The sequence below is a fragment of the Antechinus flavipes genome, chromosome 4 (genome assembly GCF_016432865.1).
Source record: "Antechinus flavipes isolate AdamAnt ecotype Samford, QLD, Australia chromosome 4, AdamAnt_v2, whole genome shotgun sequence".
In the NCBI taxonomy this organism is placed as follows: Eukaryota; Metazoa; Chordata; class Mammalia; order Dasyuromorphia; family Dasyuridae; genus Antechinus; species Antechinus flavipes.
In genome coordinates, this window is record NC_067401.1 from 424,822,207 (window position 1) to 424,845,895 (window position 23,689).

At 33.6% G+C, this 23,689-nt stretch overlaps 1 protein-coding gene and 1 pseudogene across 2 annotated transcripts in view; one reads left to right on the forward strand and one right to left on the reverse strand.

Moving 5' to 3' along the window:
- VAMP4 (vesicle associated membrane protein 4) overlaps positions 1–12,192 on the forward strand; it is a 46,724-nt gene extending 34,532 nt beyond the window's left edge. For both annotated transcript variants that reach the window (XM_051998953.1, XM_051998954.1), the window contains exons 5-8: positions 2,720–2,820; positions 3,955–4,034; positions 10,231–10,282; positions 11,573–12,192. In XM_051998953.1, the coding sequence (XP_051854913.1) occupies positions 2,720–2,820; positions 3,955–4,034; positions 10,231–10,282; positions 11,573–11,601 (262 nt within the window). In that variant the 3' untranslated portion in view covers positions 11,602–12,192. The remainder of the gene's footprint in view (positions 1–2,719; positions 2,821–3,954; positions 4,035–10,230; positions 10,283–11,572) is intronic.
- LOC127562904 (NADH dehydrogenase [ubiquinone] 1 beta subcomplex subunit 8, mitochondrial-like) lies at positions 9,596–10,135 on the reverse strand (annotated as a pseudogene).
- Positions 12,193–23,689: the final 11,497 nt, after the last annotated feature.

The following is a 23,689-nucleotide window of genomic DNA, read 5'->3' on the forward strand; positions in this document are numbered from 1 at the left end:
GTGTTTCTACTGCGTCTGTATCTCAAAGAGATCATAAAAAAGAAAAGAGGACCTACATATGCAAAAATGTTTATAGCAGCCCTTTTGTAGTAGCAGAGAACTGGAAACTGAATGAATGGCCCAACATTTGGGGAATGGTTGAATAAGTTATAATTTATGAATATTATAGAATATTATTGTTCTGTAAGAAATGATCATCAGGATAATACCTTTAAAGGCCTTTACAAATCATAAGGTTCTATATCTGCTAGCTGTTTTTATTATTTAGTGCTTCGCTTGATGTTGACTCATTGGATCCTTGAATGGAGTTATTTTTATGGTCTTATGCATTCATGGAGTTTTATATATATTAAAGATGAAAGGTAACTTCATTTGGTAAGGTAGCCTTTATTGCTACATTTTGTTCTACTAAGTCAAATGTTTTTTAGTAATAGATAAATTAGAGTGGGATCTTACATTCTCAGTATTATTCCCCAGATGGGTGACTGTACAAATGTGGTCTGCTATAGAAAATTCTTAATAAAAGCTTGTCTATTCTCTTTTCATAAATTCTATGATTCTCAAAGGTTTTATAGAGATGAGGAAGATGAGCAGTAGATTGCTGTTTGCTCACATTTCCTTGGTCGCTTTATTTTGGATTAGTTGGTAATAGTGCTTTTCGTGATCTTTTTAATTGTTTTAGATTTGGCCATTCTCTTGTGGATGTTTTAAAAATTGTTTTATCTTGAGAGGCAGTGAAGAATAGTGGACAGATAAATAGCCTTGAAGACCTGAATTCAAATTCCATCTCTTAATACATACTGGACAGTGTGACCCTACAACTTTCTGTGTCCCAGACAACTTTCTAAGAGTATAAGTTGCAGGAATTACACCATTTTATATTGGTTGGAGGAGTTTCCCTTCTGGGAAACTATACCAATTAAATCATAAGTCTGGGGATGGGGAGAATTACATTACCATCTATGTGGATTTTTGTGTGTGCCACATATATAAGCATGTGCACTTACTTAAATCCCCACTTCCAATTTCTGCATCTTAAGTCTCATTGCTAATTCTTGATATGATTTATAGCTACTAAGTGAAATAAATTTTTAACTGAAATTCTGGTCAAATCATTTCATTTTATATCTATTTGTTATCTTCTTCGCAGTTTCTTCTATTGGCATGAGCTAGGTCCCATACTAAGAACTAAGTAATCTCGTCCTTTCCTCATTTGCTTTTTAATGTTTTATGAGGCAGTACTGCTTGTAATTTTTCATTTCTCCCAGTAATATTTTGCTTATTACCTTTTATTCTAAACCTTTATTGTACCTCTTCTTCCCAAGATTAACTGGTTAAGCCATTTTGTAAATTTTTTTAATCTCTTCATTACAGTGATTCTTTTGCATCGCTTCATATTCTCTAAAAAAAGTGGTAAGGAGTCTACAACTTATTTAAATAATAGGCTCTAGATAGAGTTACTATAATTGCAAACCATTTTTATTGTAAGCTAAGTATTTTTAAATCTTTAACAGAGCAGTATTGATCAATCTACATTTGATGCAGCCACTGCATATCTGTGGTAATTTGTACCATATTCAGCAATATTGAAACACTCGGCTATTGATTGGATGAGTTTATTTTTAGGATTATCCTATGTTGTTTATCTTTCCTACAGTAGCTAACCCTGAAGGCACTTAACTCAATTATTTTTTCACAAAGATCAGTCAAGATAATCATAAATTATCTGTCAAGATTAAGATTTGCAGATCGGGCTTTCTCTCTGAGATTACTTTCCATTTATCTTATAAGTGTCTTGTTTGTATGTTGTCTCTCCCATAAGAATGTAAACTCCTTGAGGATTGGATTGTTTTTGCTTTTCTTTGTTTTCTCAGTACTTATCACAGTGCCTGGCACATAGTAAATACTTAATAAATTATTATTGATAGACTCACTCTGTAGGGACAGCAAGGTAATTCTACTTTGGAGTTTTGCAAGAGTCTCTGATGAGATTGCAAAATGAAAATAAAATGGAGTAGAGTTTTTCTTGTCTAATTAAGCTTGGAAAAAAATCTTTTCTCTAACATAACAATGATGTAAAGTTTGGAGTCAGGGAAATTTGTTAGAAAGAATGACCAGAGATCCTAAGGAAGTTCTCTAGAGCAGAGATGTCAAACTCAGCAGCAAATAGCCCAAATAGTTACAGATGGATTTCCAGTGTAACTTGTGCAAGATTAAAATGTAATTGGGAAATCTTTTAACAAAATAAAAACACAGTACAACTTAGATAATGTTAATTTGTGGTTTTCCACATTAATATAGCCATTTCTTTCTAAGTTTGTACCACTGAACAAGATTAGGAAGTAACAAATGGATTATATAATCTGCACCTTTGGAGGTAATGTCATTAGATCACAGATGTGTCCAGGTAACGTCATAGAGCAGTGATGTCAAATGCAAATAAACACTGCTTTCTGCAAACTGTGTGTTAATATAGAAAATCACAAATTAACATAATCTTTGTTGTATTTCATTTTCATTTCTTTTGCTAAATAATTCCCAACTGTATTTTAATCTTATTGCCTGGTGTTTGACACTTCTATCCTAGAATCTATTAATGTGGATAATATTGGGGTGTTTGAGCATTTATTTTCTTCTTTTTATCAATTAGTGGTTAGGAAAAAAAATCTGTTTCTAAGGAGAGATAATGTTTTGTGCTTTTTTTTTTTTTTAAATCTAGTGTACAGAATCAGGTGGATGAAGTAATTGATGTCATGCAAGAAAATATTACAAAAGTGATTGAAAGAGGAGAAAGACTGGATGAACTACAAGACAAATCAGGTGTGAATATATTTTTATAATTAATATTTTTATTCATATTTTGGTGTTTTAGATTTAACACACAACATTAGCATAAATAACTTAAAATTAAGAATAGGTTATATGATTAAATGTTGCCATCATTTTTTCACGTAAAACATTTGATATACATTTAAGTAAAATCTTTTTACTAACTCTTCATTTTTTCATTATTCTATGTAAATTAGCTGTCAGGTATTTAGTTGATCATCTCCTAAAAAGTAAAGATTAAAGTTGAGGGAAAGGCTGTCTTTTGAGTAAGAGTTAATTTTCTTCTAGAATTCTATTAGGATTTCTGCTTTGGGTAACTAAAAGAGTCAGGGGCTTCTGATTACTTCTGCTCACTAGTTACTTCGTATCTGCCAAGCTTTTCTGTCCTTCATAGTCTTTGTTTTGCTGGTCCTGCTTTGGTTACCTTCATTTGCCCACAGATTTGATTTCTTATATGGTATTTATATATAGTTAATAGATAGTCTGTCCTTTGTGGGTTTATTTGATCAAGTAACTTGTTTGTTTATCTAAAATTCATGGGTTTGGCTCAGTTCACTTCCCAACATTTTCTAGCATATATATAGTAAACTATTTTTTCTTTATTAAAGCTTTTTATTTTTCAAAACACATGCATGGACAGTTGTTCAACATTAGGCCTTGCAAAACCTTGTATTCCAATTCCTCCCCCTTCTCTCACCTCCCTTCTCTAGATGGCAAGTAGTCCAGTACACGTTAAACCATTTTCTTGTCTAAACTCCTAATCACTTAAACACTTAAGCCACATGACTTTTAATAACATTTCCTCAGTAAAATTAGTATTGTGTGATAAAAATTTCTAGTCATTCACTCAGCAATCACTTATTAATCCCCTATTGTTTGTAAAGTTATTCCTTAGTTCATATAAATTAATAACATAAAACATAATTTTTGAAATTCTGTTATTTGGAATAGATATTGTAACATTTCTTTGGGGATGATTTTATACTTGTAATTAACTTATAATTTGCACTTGTAATTAACAGGGAGTAATTTTGCTGAACTAAAAATTGATGTTTTCTTGACCTTGTGTGACATAAGGATATCTGTTGTGGCTCTTAATCCTTCTCTATCTTCTCTGTGATTTAGAAAGCTTATCAGATAATGCAACAGCTTTTAGCAACAGATCAAAACAGCTTCGAAGACAAATGTGGTGGCGTGGATGCAAAGTAAGTACATGGGAAGGTGCTGGTTATCATCACCTAGGGAAGTTCAGCAGTAAAAAAAAAGGTGTGATAAATCATGTTGTGGCGATGGGAAGCAGAAAGAATTCAAGAACCCTTTCAAAAGATGAGCTGCACATTTCTTTTATACAACATAATATACAGGATCTTTTCAATAGCTTATTCCCTCTAGATAGATTTATCATATTAGAAAAACTGTAGCCCTCAGTTTTTTTCACATTGTGCCTTCCCTTTAAAGACAATTCACAGATTTAAAAATGGATCTTTTTTTATTGTGGAGTGTTTCATTAAAAAATTGAACATTAGTACAGTGAATGCAGTTGTTATTTGTTCGTTTTTCAGTAGTTTGATTCTTCTTGACCCCATTTGGGATTTTCTTGGCAAAGATACCAGAGTGATTTGTCATTCCTTCTCTACTCATTTGACAGATGAGGAAGCTAAGGCAAGTAAGTGTCTGAGGCCAGATTTGAGTCTAGGGCAGCTGCTCCATCCACAGTCTATCTATTGCGCCACTTAACAGCCCCTACTTGTTTAATTATATTTAAATTAATTTCATTACACAAAATATAACAATTTTCAGTCACTCCCTATAAGTTCTTATCACGATTCTTTGTCTAGTCATTCTTTCCCCTGATTTTTTAATCTTTTAATATTACATTCATTTCTGAATTTATGTATTCCCTGTCTCATAACAATGATCAAAAAGTGAAAAAAAAAAGTCAGCAAAATCAATTTTGTTTCCAGTATATGCAATTTTGTATGTCTGTAGTTCTCTACCTAAAAATACAACTGAGAAGAAATTATATTGTTATTTTAAATGAACATACAGAAAAGAGAAGAAAAAATAGGCAATGTTAAAATCAATTATTTGACAAATTTATTTTTAGCAAAAATCTTAAGTATCCAACATTATTGCAGCCAATTTTGCTAGTCTCACAGAAATTTTTAACAGAGAAAACTATATTTATAAAGACATTCCTGCAGAAATTTTTGTGTGAACCTCTTTAATTTAGTTTGACTACCAAGCATTAGAGGAAACATACTTCTTTTATGCGTAAATGATGACTTTGAAATTTCATGGTACCTTTGACCTATTTGTTATTCTTGGATTTCTTTTAGAACTTTAGAGATTTATTCCTTGTTGTTGTTAGTGCCCGTTAGAGACACAAATCCCATATTTGGGATTAACAGTATTTTTCTGCTTTCTCTGTCCATTGCTTCCCTGATTGTCAGGTTGCTTTGCCAATTTAAGCTTCCTCTCCATCTTTCTGTGCTACCCCATTGCTTCTATATTGATAATGAAGTTCTAAAGCTTCAATGATTTTTTTCAATTGAGCAAGATTTCATTGAAGATTACTTATAAACTCTCTGTTTCTCATCTGTAAAATGAAGTTGTTACTTTTTGATCTCTAATCTTGCAGCTTTGAAGCTTATTATCTGAAACCTTATTATAATATCTATCCATCCAAAACTAGTGATTAAACTCCTTTGCCCAGAGTTTAGGATTAGTCTGTATTGTGTTGAATTCCACAGGTTTAAATTATAGGAAGGATCCAGAGAGATTTTAAAAAAATTAATCTGAAATAATTTTATAAAATAATTGAAAAATGATTGCATTTTAGAACTTTTAAATTTCTCCTTTTTTTTTTTTCATTTTCCTGAACTTTTGACTCTTAGTTTAAATTGGCACCCTTTCCCTTTCTTTCTCATACACAGATATAATACAACTATTGTTGCATTTAGGCATTCCCTGGCAGAGTTATATATTCCAAGAAGAAAACACTATTCATTGAAGTATTTTAAAAGTTATGTAAGAATTCCTTTTCCTATCTTATGAGTTTTGAGTGTAGCACAAATTGACAGAATATGTCTTTTGGGTAAGGTTATAAAACTTAGAACTTAATTCCATACCAACTTAATATTTAGACAAAAGGTTTTAAAGCATTTAACTTGTTTCTATCTGGCTTGATTCTCTCTGTATTTTTTCCTCAGTTATAATAATTTAATCATAATCAAAGATCTACAGGACATCCTTTAGGTCCTTTTGGTTTTGGAGATGTATGTATACATACACACACATACACACACACACACCCAGAATGTTGAATCTTATTGCTAATTTGCCTTTTAAGAGATTTTCCATCATGTCCTAGAAGATTACAATTTAGTACCAGAAAAAAATTTTTTTGGCCTGATTATAGTTCTATGTAGTCTATTCAGTGTGAAGCAGTCCACGTTGTTTACAGACATTTTTTACTGAAAGACTTCTGTTTAGAGTCATCAAGAAAAATCAGTTTTTGAGTTCATTTTTCAGTGTCAAGCAATCAGTGGAACATTTTCAAATGCATATAAAAAGACACTATATAATAGGCTGGGCCTAAGTCAGGCCCCTGTAATTTAGGTTTCATGTTGGAATGTGATATATAACCTGTAACAAATTGCTTACTGTCAAAATTTTATTTAAAAAAGAATATTAATATTATGTGTAATTGAAAAAATAAAATTTTATTTTAAAAATACTGGAATGTGAGACACTTAACAGTAAAAGAAGATAGTTAACCACAGCAAGAGAAGAATATTCCATGAAGCTGTGCATCAAGGACACTGCAAGTTGATTCATCTGACTGAAGAGCGCCTGCCTCTGAGCTCCCTAGCATAAGGTGCTAGCCAAATCTTCAGTCTCGACTGAAGCACTTAGGATTGTCTTGATTCCAGCAACCAGGAAGTGGTCAGCTGCCAAGATTTTATTTCTTTGAGTCAGTCAAGTCTCAAGAATGATTTCAACAATACACTTTAAGGAAAAGTTAGCCTTTCTCAAGTTGTGTGAAGAAGGAAATTGAATATTACAGAAATTATAGAAAATTTTTCTCAAGGGCTTTTTTTTAGTCATCAAAAAAATAAATTTATGAATTCACTTTCAGTGTTTATCAATCAGTGTGACATTTTCAAATGCACATGTAAAGAGAGGGTAAGGATATTGTTCTCACCAAAACCTGACTGACTAAGCTAGCTGTTAACATTCCCACTCCTCTCCCACACGTCTTCTTTTTCTTGATTGCATCACCATCCTTCCATTCATTGAGGTTCACAACATTGGTGTCATTCTGAACTTGATTCTCACTCACCCCCTTTTTCTGGTTTGGAGCTAAATCTTTCCAGTTCCATCCGTGCAGCATTGGCCAAATATTTCCTTCTCTTTCACTCACATGGCCACTAGTCTAGTTCATGCCTTCATCATCTCTTACCTGGATGATTTCAATAGTTTTCTGTTTCCCTCACTTGTTTTGCTCTGTGCTATTTGTTTAGCAGCACATCTCTTGTCCCTGGAATCTTTTGAGGCCTTTTAGGATATTATGGGTTGAAAGCTTAAAAAATTTTCACAACTATGAGAACAAATGGACCTATCACTTCTCTTAATACTTCTTGTAAACCAGATTAAGTTAATTCATCTGAGAGCCAAAAATTCCCTATCCTTTGAATTATATCTTCAATCTTCACAATACTTTACAAGGATCTGACTTAAAGTAATGATTTTATAGCTCTGCAAAATTCAATCTTGTGCAGATTACTGTATTTATTAAAGCAACCAAAAAAAAAAAAAAAACAAAACAAAACCATGGGTGAAAATAAATTTTAATTAGTAAAAACAACTTATTTCTGGGTCATTAACTGAGATTTCACTGATTTTTATTTTATTTATTTATTTATTTAATTTTTAATTCAACATTTATTAAGTGGCTACATGTGGCCGGCATTGTGCTTAGGTAACTGAAGGTGAGGAATATGGATGACTGGAAGAATGGTAGTACCTTGGACAAAAATGTAGGTAAATTAGTGATTTAAAAAAAAAAAGGTAGGTTCAATTTTGAACATGTTTAGTTTTAAGATACCTATGGAACATTCCATTGAATGTTGAAACATTCCAGAGATAGTGGATAATCTGGATTGAAGATCAGGAAAAACTAAGATTGGATATGTAGATCTGGGAGTCACTTGCATGGTGATACTATAACTTGAGTTGGAAAAGGCACCAAGCAATGACCATAGAGAAGGCTGCAAGATAAACTCTTGGGATATATTGAGTTAGGAAGCATGTGTCAAATACTGCAAAAGGAATCAAGGGCGATTAAGAAAATTATTTTGTATGATCACTGATCATTGATAATTTTCGAAAGAGCAGTTTTGGTGCAGCAGGAACTGTACATTAAACTACAAAGAGTTACAAGGAAGGGTCTTCCCTGCTTTTGGTTTTTTTCGTTCCCCAAGGAGGGAGACATGGACAGGTTTATAGACAACAGAATAGAGTGAGGTTAAAGATTAGAAAGGAGGATGATTTGGGGAGCAAGCTTTAGGCTAAAATGTCAAAGATATACATAGAAGCTGTCTTCCGCAAGGATTACTTCATTCAGATTCTGCAGTGAATGAGACAGTATAGAATGCTAAAGATTGTAAAGTAGAAAGATGTGTTATGGGAAGCTTAGAGCAGCCTTTGTGGAAAGCAGGGTCATCAATTAGAAAAGAGGAAAAAGATTTACTTGCTGTGACAAGGATACAGTTGAGATCAAATAATCTAAGTGTGTAATGGACCTAGTAAATATGACTTCTTCAGTGGGGTCTCTACTTGTTTAACAGCTTATAAAGAATGGAAGTTGGTAGTGGAAGTAATCTAGGATTGGAGTTTGCCATGACATTTTAAGTGAGATGACAAAGTAGAAAGGTATTCTGAAGTAGAGGACAGGATAAAATTTAACTGGTTAAATACAGGATCAAGACAGGCGAAGAAAGAAGTCAGAGAAGGGGTGATGGCTTGAAAAATACTGAGGGACAGAGATTAGAAATAATAGTAAAGACAAAGTAAAATTAAAGCACAGAGAAAGGCATGATAGGTTATGATTGGGTAAAGGAATTTCAGAGTTAATGGTCAGGGAATGGAATACTTACAAGTGAGATCAAGGTTATAACTATCCTGTATATGACAATGTTTTACAGGAAATGGGAAATTGGGAAGTTAGGGTATATGAAAGAACATCCAACATAGATGCTCAAGTTCCCTAGAACAATGATGGTTGGTGTGATGAAGAAGCACTACAAGTCAGGTTCTGAATATCTAAGGAAAGAGAGGTGGTGGTAGACCTGGGAAAGGGAGCAGAACAGTAGACAATGGACATTAGGAATTACAATGGGTGGTCTGTTGATTCATATTAAATGATCGGTTGAAGGCTTTGGGGAACATCCAGAAAATCAGTAAAATGAATGGTCAGAGATTGTATTAAGAGCCCTAAGCTGTAGTCAACTGTTGTTTCTCACTGTCCTGCCAGGCCTAAAGGATCTGTGCTCACTAAATACTTGTGGATTAAATCAATTCTGCCTTGAAGGTTAAATACTAAGTGTAGTAAGAACGGACCTGAGCTCTAGGATAATCCCAGATATAGGCAAGAATCCCCAAGGCAGAGAGACCCATGCAAAAGGCAGGAGGCCTGACTAGGCTTGGCTCAGGAGCAGGGACATCCTGTGTGAAGAGAAATGAGGCAGAGACAGCAGGCCACTGAGTTTCATTAGGTATTTCATTAAGATTAAATCTTCATGATCGAGTAGGCTTGCAGAGGAGAAAGTCGGGGCCCCTGCAGGCTAGGTCTTTCAGATTTCATAGTGTATCACTGGCTCTGGCTTTTTGTCAGGATTACCTCCTCGCTCGAGGTACAGGTTGTTATAAGGATATTGCTTCGGACCCACAGGCTGATAGCTGGGGAACTTCTCTCCTACCCAGAACATGAACATCATGAAGCCTAAGAAGCCAAAGAAATGTTTACACATGGTGTGCCAGGAGACAGCTGTGGGGGACGTATCCACACGATTCCGAGTATACATATCAAAATCAAAGTGCATCGGTTCACCCCAGTTTAGCCTCAGTTCCAAATGGTCCCAGTCATACCATGGGTCTCGTTCATGCTGAGAGCAGTCTGGAAGCTTGGGATAGTCACCATACCTGCCTGGGCTCCCAGAGGGGTCGCCCACCGGGCCTCTGTCCCCAGCCATCGGATTGCCCGGGACACAGCCATGGAGGCCGCCATCTTAATCTTCTTCTAAATTTGGCCTGATTTCACTGATTTTTTTTAAAAAAGCTTCCTTGTTCATTACAGCAAATATTAATGATTTTCCATGTTTTTTTGTTGTGTTACAGATGAAGGCCATCATGGCTCTAGTTGCTGTTATCCTTTTGCTGGTGATTATCAGTAAGTGTTGATAGTTCTTGGGAGAGAATATTGCAAAATATCCATTGAGTTGAGTTTAATTTGCTTTTCATTTTTATCCAGTTGATGTAATAGAACTAAATAATAAGTATGTCATTTATACAGTTAGAAATATGACTTCCTGTATTCTAGATCAAAGCATTTGACTCTACACTGTTGTTTAGTTTCCTATATTCTCTTGATGAAAATAATGTACTTTGATTCAAGAATGGACGAATATTGTCAGGGCATTTCAATATTGACTCTTACATTTGATTGTCTATTTATTTAGACTTTTTCTTTTTGAAGATTGAGCAAGAAAGTTAAATATATCTCAATTTCTCCATTTATAAAATAAGGTTATTTTTGTTTCTCATGGATATTTTAAAATTTGAAATTTCCTCATGATTGTTTTTTGAAGAACTCTAATTTGGTATTTATTATTTGTTAGTATATAGCATCTCCCATTTTGTTGGGTAAGGTTTTCAAAGATAAAAGACCCCAAAACCTTTGTGGCTTACCTTCTATTTCACTGTCACCAAAGGTGGATAGTCAAATGTGATGTTAACATATCCAGTTTTGTGCATTCTTACTTGCCCTACATATGTAATCAGTTGCCACATCATGTCATTTCTATATCAACATCTTTGATAACCTCCCTATACTCACACAGCAACTACCCCAATTCAGGCCTCTTGCCTGAACAATTGAAGTAATCTTCTAATGTGTCTCTTGTCTCAAGCATTTCCCTACATGAATTTGTCTTCCACATAGCTGCCAAATAAATTTTTTTAAAGCATAGGTGTGACTATGTTACTCTTTCACTCATTAAATTCTGGGTACAACCTCTTCTAAGATTAACTATAAACTCCTCTTTTGCAATTTAGGGGCCAACAAAACTGGCTTTCCATCTCTATCTCTGGGCCTTTTTACAAGTTAACTCCCTTGCTTAGGATGCTTTCCTCCTTATCTCCTATTCCTAGAATCCTTAGTTTCCTTCAAAATTAAGCTCAGGTGCTATCTTCTATATGAATCTTTTTTCTTTTTCCTAGCTGTTACTGTTGGGACCCCTCACAATCACAATGCCTTTTGTTTTATATGGTTTTTTGCAGATATCTACATTTAACTACATTTTGTAGATATCAACAGTTTTATATATTGTCTTATCCAATTGATTGTAAGCTTTATGAGAACAGAAACTTCTTTACTTTTATTTTTGTATTGCAATTGCTGGGACTTAAAAAATGCTTTTTAATGACTTGACATACCATTGGTTTCTTTTTTTTCTTATAGTTCCTATTGTTCTGAAATACCGGACTTGATTCAGTGACCAGAGATCGCCAATAAAACTGTTCTGGGACAAGTTTAAAAAAAAAAAGAAGACGATTGCTGCATAATTTAAGAAATATGTATATGACTTTCAAAAGTGTTTTTTCCCAAGAAGTAAAAAGAGGCAAGTGTCCAGTTCAGATTGGAGCATTGACAAGTTCCTGATTAGCCTCCTCCCTTTCACTAAAATATGCTCTCATTAATTTATTTTTAAAACAGAAACATCTACTTTGCCATATTGTAGGAGTCTAATTTGAAACTAGATACTTGCCAATACGTTATTTGTATATAGAGTTAAACATTGATGATGATATTTATAATTTAACACAATTTCCTACTGTAAACTAGAGAGGTGGGGATTTATTGCATCAAGTTCAGGGATAGGGTGGGACATAAGAGATGAAACATTATGTAAAAAGGGATGGTAATGATTCAGTTAATAATTACAAAATGTATACTTTTTCTCATGTAAAAACATTAGATTTTGGAAATGGCTTCCATATATTTATGGAGAAACTAATGTTTTCAATATTGCTACTTTCAACTGTGACTAAAGACATTCCAGTAAACCTATTTTGCCTGTATGTAGAATTTGTGAAAACCTTTTTTTTTTTTTTTTAAACTTTAAGGCTATAGTAATGTATTCTGATCAATCCTAAAGCACAGTCTCGCACAATTAAGGTAGGAAATGAGATTGAAGGAAAGGAGAGTATCAGTGGAATGTTTGAGAATAATGTCTCCTACATATGGGCACATTGCAATAAAAAACAGCCAACTTTCATTTCTCTACAGTAATAATTGGAGAGAAATTAAGAGATGATGAATAAAGGAAATCTATAGGTATTCAGTTTGTTCCACTTTTGCCCTCAACAAACCCTCTTTCCAGAGCTGCTAACAAGTAACAAAGTCAGTTGTTTTGACTTTGACCACTTTTCCCTGCTTACCATCTATTTTCTAATAGAAGTGATAATTTGCCAAAAGATGGCCAAAAAGTAAGTAACAGGACCTAGGAGAAACTTCCAGGAGTCTGAGTAATCTACAGGTGGGATCATTTGTACCTGAAAAATCATGTGTTGGTTAACATTGAAAGTTTTAACTTTTTTCTTGACCTATTTTCACTTATAAATAGAGACAGGTTATGAGATTTTTTAAAAGCTTAATCTAAGTTGTGCTAACATAGTTGTGTTCTTCATGCATGCCAAAAAGAAAATTAAAAAAACCCATTTAAAAGCACAGTGAAGTTCCACAATGAAAACTGATTTTACAAGAGCTTTGTCCAAGCATCCTTGTGTCTAGGAGTCACATCTTCACAAATTTTAAAAATAAAATAAGTTATGAGATGGAAAATGGCAGTATGTGGTAAAGAAAATGAGTCTATAGATTACTTATTTTAGGAAATTCTATTGCTACAAAATATATGAAATATAGAATTCATTTATTTGATTCTTTAGAGTCATTACTAAGAACTGTTCTGTTTAGAATGGAGAGAATATGAAGAGAGGAAGCAAAGTGAGGGATATTCGGGATACCTGCAAATGATGAAAACACTAAATATTATTGCTATATTTTGTAATTTGCTAATAGCATTTTAAAGAACCATTTCTAATTCCAGAGATAAATATCTATGTACTATAAAATATTCCTTGGCTTCTTTTTTTGAGATAACAGCTAGTAAGAATTTGGTTTGGGATTTCATTGACAAAAGAAATAATTTTACCTTTAGATTTAAAATCAAGATATTAAGGATTTTTATGAAAGCAATTAATGACTCTACATAAGATAAAAGCAATGCTGATTTAGGCCAATTTTGGTTCATTGTAAGGAAACTCTTCTTGACAGAGGTATCTGAAAGTAGAATGGGATATCTTGCGAGGTAGTGAGTTCCTTTTGGTGGGTTATCTTAAACAAAGGCTCACTAGTTAACTTGGAAATGTAAAGGGGATTTCTGTTTCAAATGGGTGATTTTGGAGGTCCCTTCCAATACTATAATAATAACTGAGTGGGCAAAATAATGATTTGTGTTCATCATTCAATAGATTTGCAAGTCTTGACTTGTGTAGAAAAAAAACTTAACAGACGATATCTCTTAGAACCAAAATGATCAGCATGGATATTTTCAGTAAATTTGTGTGGAAATTTGGTCTGTCCTTTACTTATATTAGTAAAGGCAAAAGGTACTTCAGGTTATATCTAGGATCTGCATTTCCAATTTTGACTCTAGTGGAGAGAATGTTACTACTTTAAAAAAAAATAAAGGAAATATGAGTTTTAAAATGTAGTTATATTTTGCACTTTCAAATATTGCAGGGCTGGTGTCAGGGATCTTGCTATCTGCTAAACTTTATAATGGTGCTAATTTGCATTTTTATTTCCTTGCTCATCATTGTCCATTATGTTTTTTAAATGGCCCATTTTGTGATGTGTTATAGTTATAACATGTAGTTATAATTTTATAGTTATGTCCCAGTTTAAAGTGAAGAAATGGAGGAAGAAAAATGTGGTTCTGATTACTTGCTTTCCCCACTCCTTTCCTTAGCTACTCCTTTCTTTCATTCAACAGCTAGGCTAGTCCTGCCCATCAGTGAAGGTTCATTACCATTATCTGGGGTAGTAGGGAATCAGAAGGAAAAAAAAAAAAACCTAAAGAATTCTGCAAATTATAGATTACTAATTTTCTCTGAAGTCAGGGGCTCCTCCAAGTGACCATGTGATCTACAGCATGATCTTAATGATTTATGCTCTAGTTGTATAAAGCTCAACAATCTACTGGAACATTATACTTATAAACGGATTCATTAGCATGTTCTTCGTTGTAACAGTAATGCTCTGGCTGTATTATTATCTTTTTTTTTCTTCTACTGAACACATCTAATTGAATAATGTTCTTTTTGTAAACAGGGATATATATTTTTTTACTTTTAAGTACCAAGATATTAAATGAAAAATTACAAAGTGTCTGTTAGAGGAAAAGGTAATATAGACATTTAGTGTGCATTTAAGTAATTCATTTTAGTGACACTAGACATTACTGATTATTAACCTGAATGTGGAAGTTAACATGAACTTGAAAAGACATTGTGTACATCTTTTAGTATTTGTCTGACAACAATTTTTTTGAGTCTTTAAAAATATTTTCTTCTCTTGATTTCTCCATTTTTAGTTGTCTTCATATTCTTACTGCATATGCCTTATGTTCAAACTTAGCCTGTTGAAACCTCAGCTTATCTTTCCCTGATAGCGGCTCACATTTACATGTCAATTTATGGTTTACTGTGTGCTTTCTTCAGAGCACTGAAGGTAGTGCAAGTGCTATCCCCATTTTAGAGATAAGAAAACACAAAAACATTTCAGTAACTTTGTCTCACACTTGAAAAATCTTTTTTGATTCTCTTCTTACCTAAAGTCTTTTCTTTAATACAGAATGAGTTGTCTGACTCCTCACTCCCCTCCTCATTCAAAGATCCTGAGAGTTTTCTTTGCTCATACCAGATCTTTCATGTGCCTCTTAATTTGCCTGTACTCTTGTTCTTTACTCATTCTACTCTCACTGTTGTCAGCAAAATATTGTATGAAAAAATTTTTGTCTACCATTTTAGCTTAGTTACTTCTCAGAATTCTAAATTTTCTCCTTTTTTTGCTATCTGTCCACACATTAAATTTATTCTTCTGTGATACCTAGATTAAACTTCCACTTAATAGCTATACTTTGATCTCGTCTCTTACTTAAATCCCACCACAAAAATCACATTTCCATAAATCTGCCCAGCTTTGGGTTTTTCAAGGATAAATATTGGGCAGCTTTTTGTATTTAGCATACTTCAAAAACTATACTCTTCTGTGTAGCACCTAATAGATTGAAGCTACTCATTAAATATATATTTAAATTGTGTTCAAGAGCATTTTTCATATCATGACTTGTTGCAGTCAACAAGATGATCAAAAATCTATTGAAAAGTACATTCATACATAGTTAATACCCTTAATTATGATTATAATAGAATATTGAGTCAGTGTTGTATATCAGGGAAATACCAACATAACCAACTATCTGGGAGAGTTAAGTTGAAACATAGAGAAGACAAAAATCCTTTCTCCATTTGCTTTTAGAATGTGTCATTCTATTTAAATAGTGAATGTGTTTCTTGGTGAATTATATTTGCAACAAAACAAAATGGCACTAAAGACCTAACTTGAGGTGGGGAAAGCCTAGGTTCTTTCTCCTACAGGCTACCCAATGCTTCCATACTTCAGATAAACAGCATCGTGAATCAGAATGAAAATAATTGAGCTGTACTTGAGAAAATTTGCTCTTTTTTTTTTTAAAGGTGGTCTTATTTAGATTTTGTCATAAAATAGAATTACAGATTTTTAATAGTATTTTTTTCCAATTATATGTTAGGACAATTTTTATCATTCATTTAAAAAGAAATTTGAGTTCCAAATTTTCTTTCTCCTTTCCCTCCCTAAAATGGTAAAAATCTTAAATAGGTTATATGTGGGAATGTAAAATATTTATATATTAGTCATGTTGTGAAAGAAAAAACAAACCAAAACAGGAAAAAATATGAAAATAACAAAGTGATAATAGTATACTTAAATCTGCATTCAGATTCTATTAGTTCTTTCTCTGGATGTAGATAGTATTTCCATTATAATATAAGTCTTTTGGAATTGTCTTGGATTATTGTATTGCTGAGAAGAGCTAAGTTATTTATAGTTGACCAGTGCACACCATTGCTATTATATACAATGTTCTCTTGGTTCTGCTCACCTCACATTGCATCAATTCACGTAAGTCCAGGTTTTTCTAGTTTGCCTGCTCATCATTACTTGTAGCCCAGTAATATTCCATTATATTCACATACCACAATTTGTTTAGCCATTCCTCAATTGATGGGCACCCTTAATTTCCAATTCTTTGCCACTCCAAAAAGAGCTGCTATAAATTATTTTTATACATAATGTAAATCTTTTTTTCTTTTTTAATGATCTCTTTGGGATACAACCCTAGTAGTATTATCACTGGATCAAAAAGTGTACGCAGTTTGAAAATTATAGATTGCTAGAAATTGAGATAGACATAAAGATTATCTGAAGCAAAAGAGCCTTGATAGGGTAAATCATTTCTTTAAGGTCAATCAGTTAATTAGAAGCAGCTCCAGGATTCAAAGTCAAGTTTCTTGGCAAACCCAGTGCTAATACTACATGAAACTTAATAGTATATGCAATAATGGAGGAACTCTTAGACCTCTTTTATTCTTAAAGATAGAGACTAAAATCAAAGTATGGCAGACTATACCAGGGAGAAGCCCAAAGATCTGCCTAGGAAGTCACCAAGACTATTGAAATACAAGTAGGAGATGACCTTTTCCTCTTTATTTACTTTTAAAATATAATTATTTAGCCTTTAAGGAAGGATTATGTTTTATAAAACTGTGGTTAGGAATAATAATTCAATTTTAAGGCATTTATTTTATTCTTTACAAATCAAAGGTTAGTAACTGACTCTTTTGAGCCCATAAGTTAATATTTTGCAGATATTTGTTGAGTGGTGCCTTGTATTAAGAACAGAAGAAAGATGTTAGCAATAAGAAATTTCAAGTCCTTTGTTTATGTCTAGATAAAAATGTAAATCTTTTAAATGTAGCACATTAAACTTAGCCTTTTTGAAAAATGTCTTGGTGTGTTTTAAATTGTAGTTGGGGAAAAGAAAATGCCAAGAGGTATGTTTCTGGTTCCCAAATTTGCAGTGTTTTGAAACATGGTCTGTAGCTGCAGTAAGAATCATTTGAAGTTTTTCATAGTAAAGAGTGAAAAATTTCACAAAAAAACTTACATTTTTGTTTGTTGTGTTGCATGCCCTTAAATTGGAAAGCTTGTACTTAATTGCTACAGAGTGAGGGTAAAGTTTAAACATTCGGTTCAACAAATTATGATGTCTACCAGTAGTATGTAATGTATACGACTTTGTATAAAACATGATGCTAGGTGTTGGGAGAAATAAGATGTGGCCCTTGTCTTCATAGGGGTGTAAGACATAATAGCGGGCTATGACTTACACAGATAATCATACTAACTGTATGCAGAAGAGGAGTACAAAACCTTTGTTAGCCATCCTGCCTAGCCATTTAAAAATCCCATTTCAAATGTTACCACCTCTCTGAAACTTTACCTAGATTAGAAACCATGTTTCTCCTCTCTTTCCTTTATGTCTTAGACTTCTCATGTACTCTTGCCTTATAATTTTTTTGGTGTATCTTCTCTAGATTGTAATACTCCTCTCCCCACCCCCACCCCCCCAGGAAAACACTATTTTACAGTTAACACATATATCCCTCCTAGAACAGTGCACAGTGTTATTTAGGAAATATTTCAAAGTCCAGCTCAGGTTCCACCTTCAAGAAATTTGCCCTGATCCTTTAACTGTAAGTGGCTTCCTAACACAGACTTTCCTGAAGCACTTCCAAGTTCTCTTTTGTCCCTATCACATTCTCCTTGTATTATACTCATGTGAATCTACCATATTTCCCACTCTCAAGGAGACTGTAATTTCCTAAAAGATACGACCATGATTTTTTTTTAAATCTTTAGATTTTCAGAATTTGGTACAGTATGTTACACATGAAAGGTAGTTAATTTTCACTAAATTGAATATAATTGCAATTTAAAATCCAAGGAAAAATTATAGCTGAATATTGATTAGCCAAAAAAAAAAGTAGTAACATATCTTTATACCATTCAATGCATAGTGAGATAAAATACTATTTTATGCAATGATACAAAATTTTTTGCCCTTGAAGCCAAATATCAAGATCCTAATTTCATATTTCTAATCTTAATGGAATTAACAAAGTTAATTTTTTAAAGAAATTTTTACACAAGGATCAGTAAACAGTTGGCTTCTTGGGGTAGCTGACCATCTGACAAAGGTGATAGTAGAGACAAATTGAGTGTTCTAATCACTACGGAAGTGTCCCTTCATTTTCTACACCTCAAATATCAAGGGTAACTGAAGTAGCTTCAAAGTCTAGACTGTAGCTATTAGTATGGATCCATATTGACATCTATTCAGATTTAAGGGTTCAGAAGAAATACAGTGATCCTGACTTTGCCACATGGGCTACACAATTTTAGGTCAGCTAGAGGGACAGCAGAATCAGCGTGGGTCCTTTCAGCCCATTTACCCAATCCATACCCTGAGGTTTGGATCTGGAACAGGCTGAAGCCAGTAGGCAGTATAGAGATATTGGCACTTATATATAAAAACAAATTCCTGGATTAGTGAGAGCAATGGTTTGTTGATAATCTTTCTCACTTGGATTTGAAGTATTTATAAGTTTTGCCATATATTTATGATCTTGATTTTATGGACTTTGGATACAACAAAACATAAAATTTAATTCTAAACATATGCTACCATACCTAAGATTTTATAGAGATACTCAAGCACAAAAAGCTTTCACCTAAGAAACTGTAGTTGTTACTATTGGCATAGTCTAGTAGGCAATAAACAAAAAATGGTATCTGTTTCATTTGACATTTATTTACATATTTCAGGGCTCTCCACCCAGTAGATGGGAATCTACCAGTAGCTTTAAAAGCCTCAAGTGGTAGATTTCCAAGCTGATCGCTGTTGTCAGCAGCTCCCTCTTTCAGATTTGCAGGGATTCTCAGGGAAAGGAATTCTGGCCTAGAACATCATCCCTTCCTGTACTCTAATAAAGAGAAACTTTATAGTCAGTATCTTTCCTCATTCTTAGTTCCTTCTCACTCCCTGTAGCTCACCTACTCCACAACCCTAATTTCTTGGCGTTAGAGAATTAAAAAATAGCTTCTTAGCATCATGAAAACCCCTTCACATACCCAATAATGAAAATTATGTACTTTGCTTTTTTCTATTCTGGGTGTGTCAGTAAGGACTGAGGGCAGCCGATTTAAGAAAATCTACTCCTGGCCTTATAGTAGAATATCGTAGTATTTCTATAGCTATAACCATCTTATGAATCGATATCAATAATTTAGGATAAATTTCCCACATTATCAGTTCATTACTTACATTTACAATTATACTTTGTATAATTGTATAAAAAGATAAAGTCATTTCTTTTGAATATCTTCTGTGTCCTATGATTAATTCAGGAATTAACCTACTATTGATGTTTGAAAATCAAATTGTTACAAGGACAGAATGACTTCATTCTCTTCACTTTGGTGTTTGACACTGATCGGGAGATTTATTTTTTAAAAAGTATTCCTAGAAAAACATACTGTCTTCTATCACCAATAAAAATGACTAAAGAAAAAAATTCAAAGATACTGTTAACTTTGCTCTTTGCAAAATACTTGGGCAGAAATTAGCAGATGTATTTTTATACTCAATAGCTAATGGAAAACTTGGCAAAGAAGGAGAGAGAATTTAGAAAGAAAAGTGGGGGAAGGAAAGAATAATAGTTCTGATTTCAAAATGTGAATATTCACCCACAAGTTGTTTAATCAGTAACCACAGTCAATGGACAGGTCAAGGCAAAGAAGACATCAAGGTGGTATTGTTAGAAATAACATATCAGGATCATTGGACCAACAATAATTTTCCTTTAGTCAACCATCTAGGAGTCTTTAAATGTCATACAGTGGGCCTAAGTTAGTGAAAGAATAATGACAACTGTATCTCTGTAGAAAACTAGTCAGTTGTAATGACTTTTGCTTAGGAAAGCTGCCAATAAGACTTAGAAACCACCCCTTGGATTTTGGTGGCTATTCTCAGACACCAATTAAGGGACAAAGCATTCACTGTTGTTGTAGTTTTTACATTGTTAGGAACAAAATTAAAACCTAACATACATATATATATGAAAAATGATTCCAGTGGGGAACATTTTTCAATGAGAAAACATGTACACATCTGTCTTTCTACTTATCTTGCATTGACAAATCCTTGAGTAAGTATAAATCATAGATATTGGAGCCCAACATATAGATTAGGCTTAGAAGAAATAATTTCACTTGGAAAGATAGGTAAAGTGGATGAAATAAAGAAAACCAAAGGAAATAATGAAATCAGAATTTGTCTCATTTTTTAAACTCAAGCTTTGTATGACCAAGGCCATTTATATGACCATAATAAAATCATTCAAAGAAACATCATCAACCCATGAGTTACAAAGTTAACATGTAAAGTATCCAGCAGAGCAAAACATCACTGTATTTGCAGTATATTTGTTGCTATTGAGTTGTTGCAGTCATGAATGTCTCTCCACCCCATTTGGGGTTTTCTTGGCAAAGATACTGAAATGGTTTGCCATTTCCTTCTCCAGCTCGTTTGACAGATGTATAAAGTAAGGCAAGCAAGGTGAAGTGGCATAAATAATTCATAAATAGGTAATAATTGTTCTTTCCATTCCAATAAGTTTCCTTTTTCTCAAGGAACCTATACTGTCCTCCATACTTGATATTACTCTAGGGTTAGTACTCCCCTTGCAATCCCCATCAGTCAGTGAGTGCCATTCTGATGAAATTGCGGATACTTGAAGTATTCGGTTATAGTTCCCATGAGAGATTAAGCAGACCAAAAAAATGCCTTTATAAAGTTAAAAGTGATTTGAGGGAAAGGGCAGTCATTTATGGACAAGAAAGAATTAGAAGTTTGTTATCTCCTTCCTACAGACCTTAAAGCTAAGAGGTAGGGAAAACAGACTCACTGGGGTACTGAAAACTTTTAAGTATATTTGAGGGGCTGTCATCTGGGAGATAAATTTAAACTTGTTCTGATTATTATTAAAAGTATTACTTTTTGAGTAATTACAAACGTCTAAGTATTTGATGGGATTTTCAGGGAAGCAAATTTTTGCTCCATGTTAAGGAGAAACTTTTAGCCAAAAGTGTTATTTAAAAGTGGAATGGACTGCCTTGGATAACAGTATGCTTTCCTCAGGAGAGACATTCAAGCTAATGCAGGATAAACACTGATATATGGTAAAAGGGCACTTCTTTTAGAGGCAGGTTAGATTGAATGGCTGTGAACTTAGGTGTCTTCCCATGCTGATATTCCAGCAAACTCAAGATAAGACACAGATTGGTGGCAGTGAAAAACAGGAAGAAGTTAGCCATCCTAGCCCTGGAACTTTCTAGTAAAGAAAATAGGGTTGAATTCCCCACATTTTATATCTTGTAGTATTATTTTCCCTTACATCTAATGCTCACAATAACCATCTATTTTGGAATTTCTTATACTTAATTTATTTGGTGGAATTCTTCCCTTAGCCTTTATTTTTCATTCAAGTTGTATCTCTGTTCTGAACCCCTGACTTTTTTTTCCCTCCCAGTCTTCTTATTTTCTCCCAGAACTCATTGTTGTCTTTTAGTACTCATCACTATTAACTTAGTATTCTTATTTGGGAAATGAAAACTTAAGTCAACAACCAACTCATGGTTTGGCCAACTCATATTAAAAAGTGCCCTAGTTTGTTCACATTGGATTCCTAAGCTTTTTTCATCTCACAGTTTGTTCTGAAAAGTCCATTTTTCTTCTTTACAAAGACTACTCCCTCTTGCACTCCACCCTTGTTTTTACATAGGATCTTCATTTCAGGACAGCATGCACTCTAAGACCAAGAAGTCCTGTTTATCCAAAGATCTTGGCCAATCTGGCCACCCATCTTAGGGGAAAAATTCCAACTTCCCCAGAGGTATTCCTATCAAATCCACCTATGACTACTTTTCCAAGTTTGAAAAGGTTCTTTTCTTCTCCATTTAACACAGAAAAGGATTAATGGTTTGCAGGTCATCAAAACATTCAAGGACTTTCAAAATTAGCCACAGCTATGTCATGTAATATCCTGTGTCCACTTATACTCCCAACTTTTGTTTGTGGGATCTACTTATTTTCTAAGATATGATACTTACTATCACTGAATACTTGGAAATTGTAAATGAGATAATGGATCTCTGGGACTGGTTGTGGAGACCTGGTGTGTGTAATAGAAGGCAAATTAAAAATAAAACATTGATGAAATAAATTATAACATTTAGAAAAAAAAGCATAATTGCTTATTAAAGAAACTTTCCTGCTACCCACAGTAATTTCTTTCTTTATAAAGGATAAACAAAGAGAACAATGTGGTATAATGAGAAAAATGTTGGACCAGAAGTCAGAAAACTTGAGTTCTTATCTTCTCTCCATTAAATTCCTCTCTCCCTGCCCACCTTAATGGTATTTCCCCCCAATTATATATGTAAAGATATTTTCAACATTTACCTTTATAAGATTTTTAGTTCCAAATTTTTCTTTTTGCTTCCTCCTCAAGACAGCAAGCAATCTTTTTTTTCTTTTTCTGATCCTGTGATGTTTGTACTTTTCCTTGCGATCTCTTTTTTTTTTTTAATTTTATTTACAAGATGTATGCATGGATATTTTTTCAGCATTGACAATAGCAAAACCTTTTGTTCTAACTTTTCCCCTTCTTCCCCCCACCCCTTCCTCCAGATGGCAGGTTGACCAAAAATGTTAAATATGTTGAAGTATAAGTTAAATATAATATATGTCTAAACAGTTATTAGCAAGCAATCTTATATAGGTTATATGTACAATCATTTTAAACATATTTCCACATCAGTTATTTTGTGAAAGAAGAATCAGAATAAAAGGATAAAACCATGAACAAAAAGCAAAAGGAAAAAGTGAAAAGAGTATACTTCATCTGCATTCAGACTTCACAGTTTTTTCTCCAGATGTGGATGGTATTTTCCATCATGTGTCTTTTGGAATTGTCTTGGATCATTGTTTTGCTGAGAAGAGCTATGTCAGTCATAGTTGATCACTGTACAATTGTGATGATCGCGTATTTAAAATCAGCTGGAGTCAGGAATTCAGGTTAAGGGAAAAATCTTCAATCTTTATTCTCAGTAGAGATGAGGGGTGATTGCGATAGCAATATGAGCAGCTGCGGCAGGAAGCCAGCTGGCAGAGGGGGATCGGAGATGAAGGGCCGTCACGATAGCAATGTGAGCAGCTGTGTCAAGATGCCAGCCAGCAGTCTCTCCTGCTTCCCTTCCCACTCCCTTGCCTTCACCCACCAAAACCAT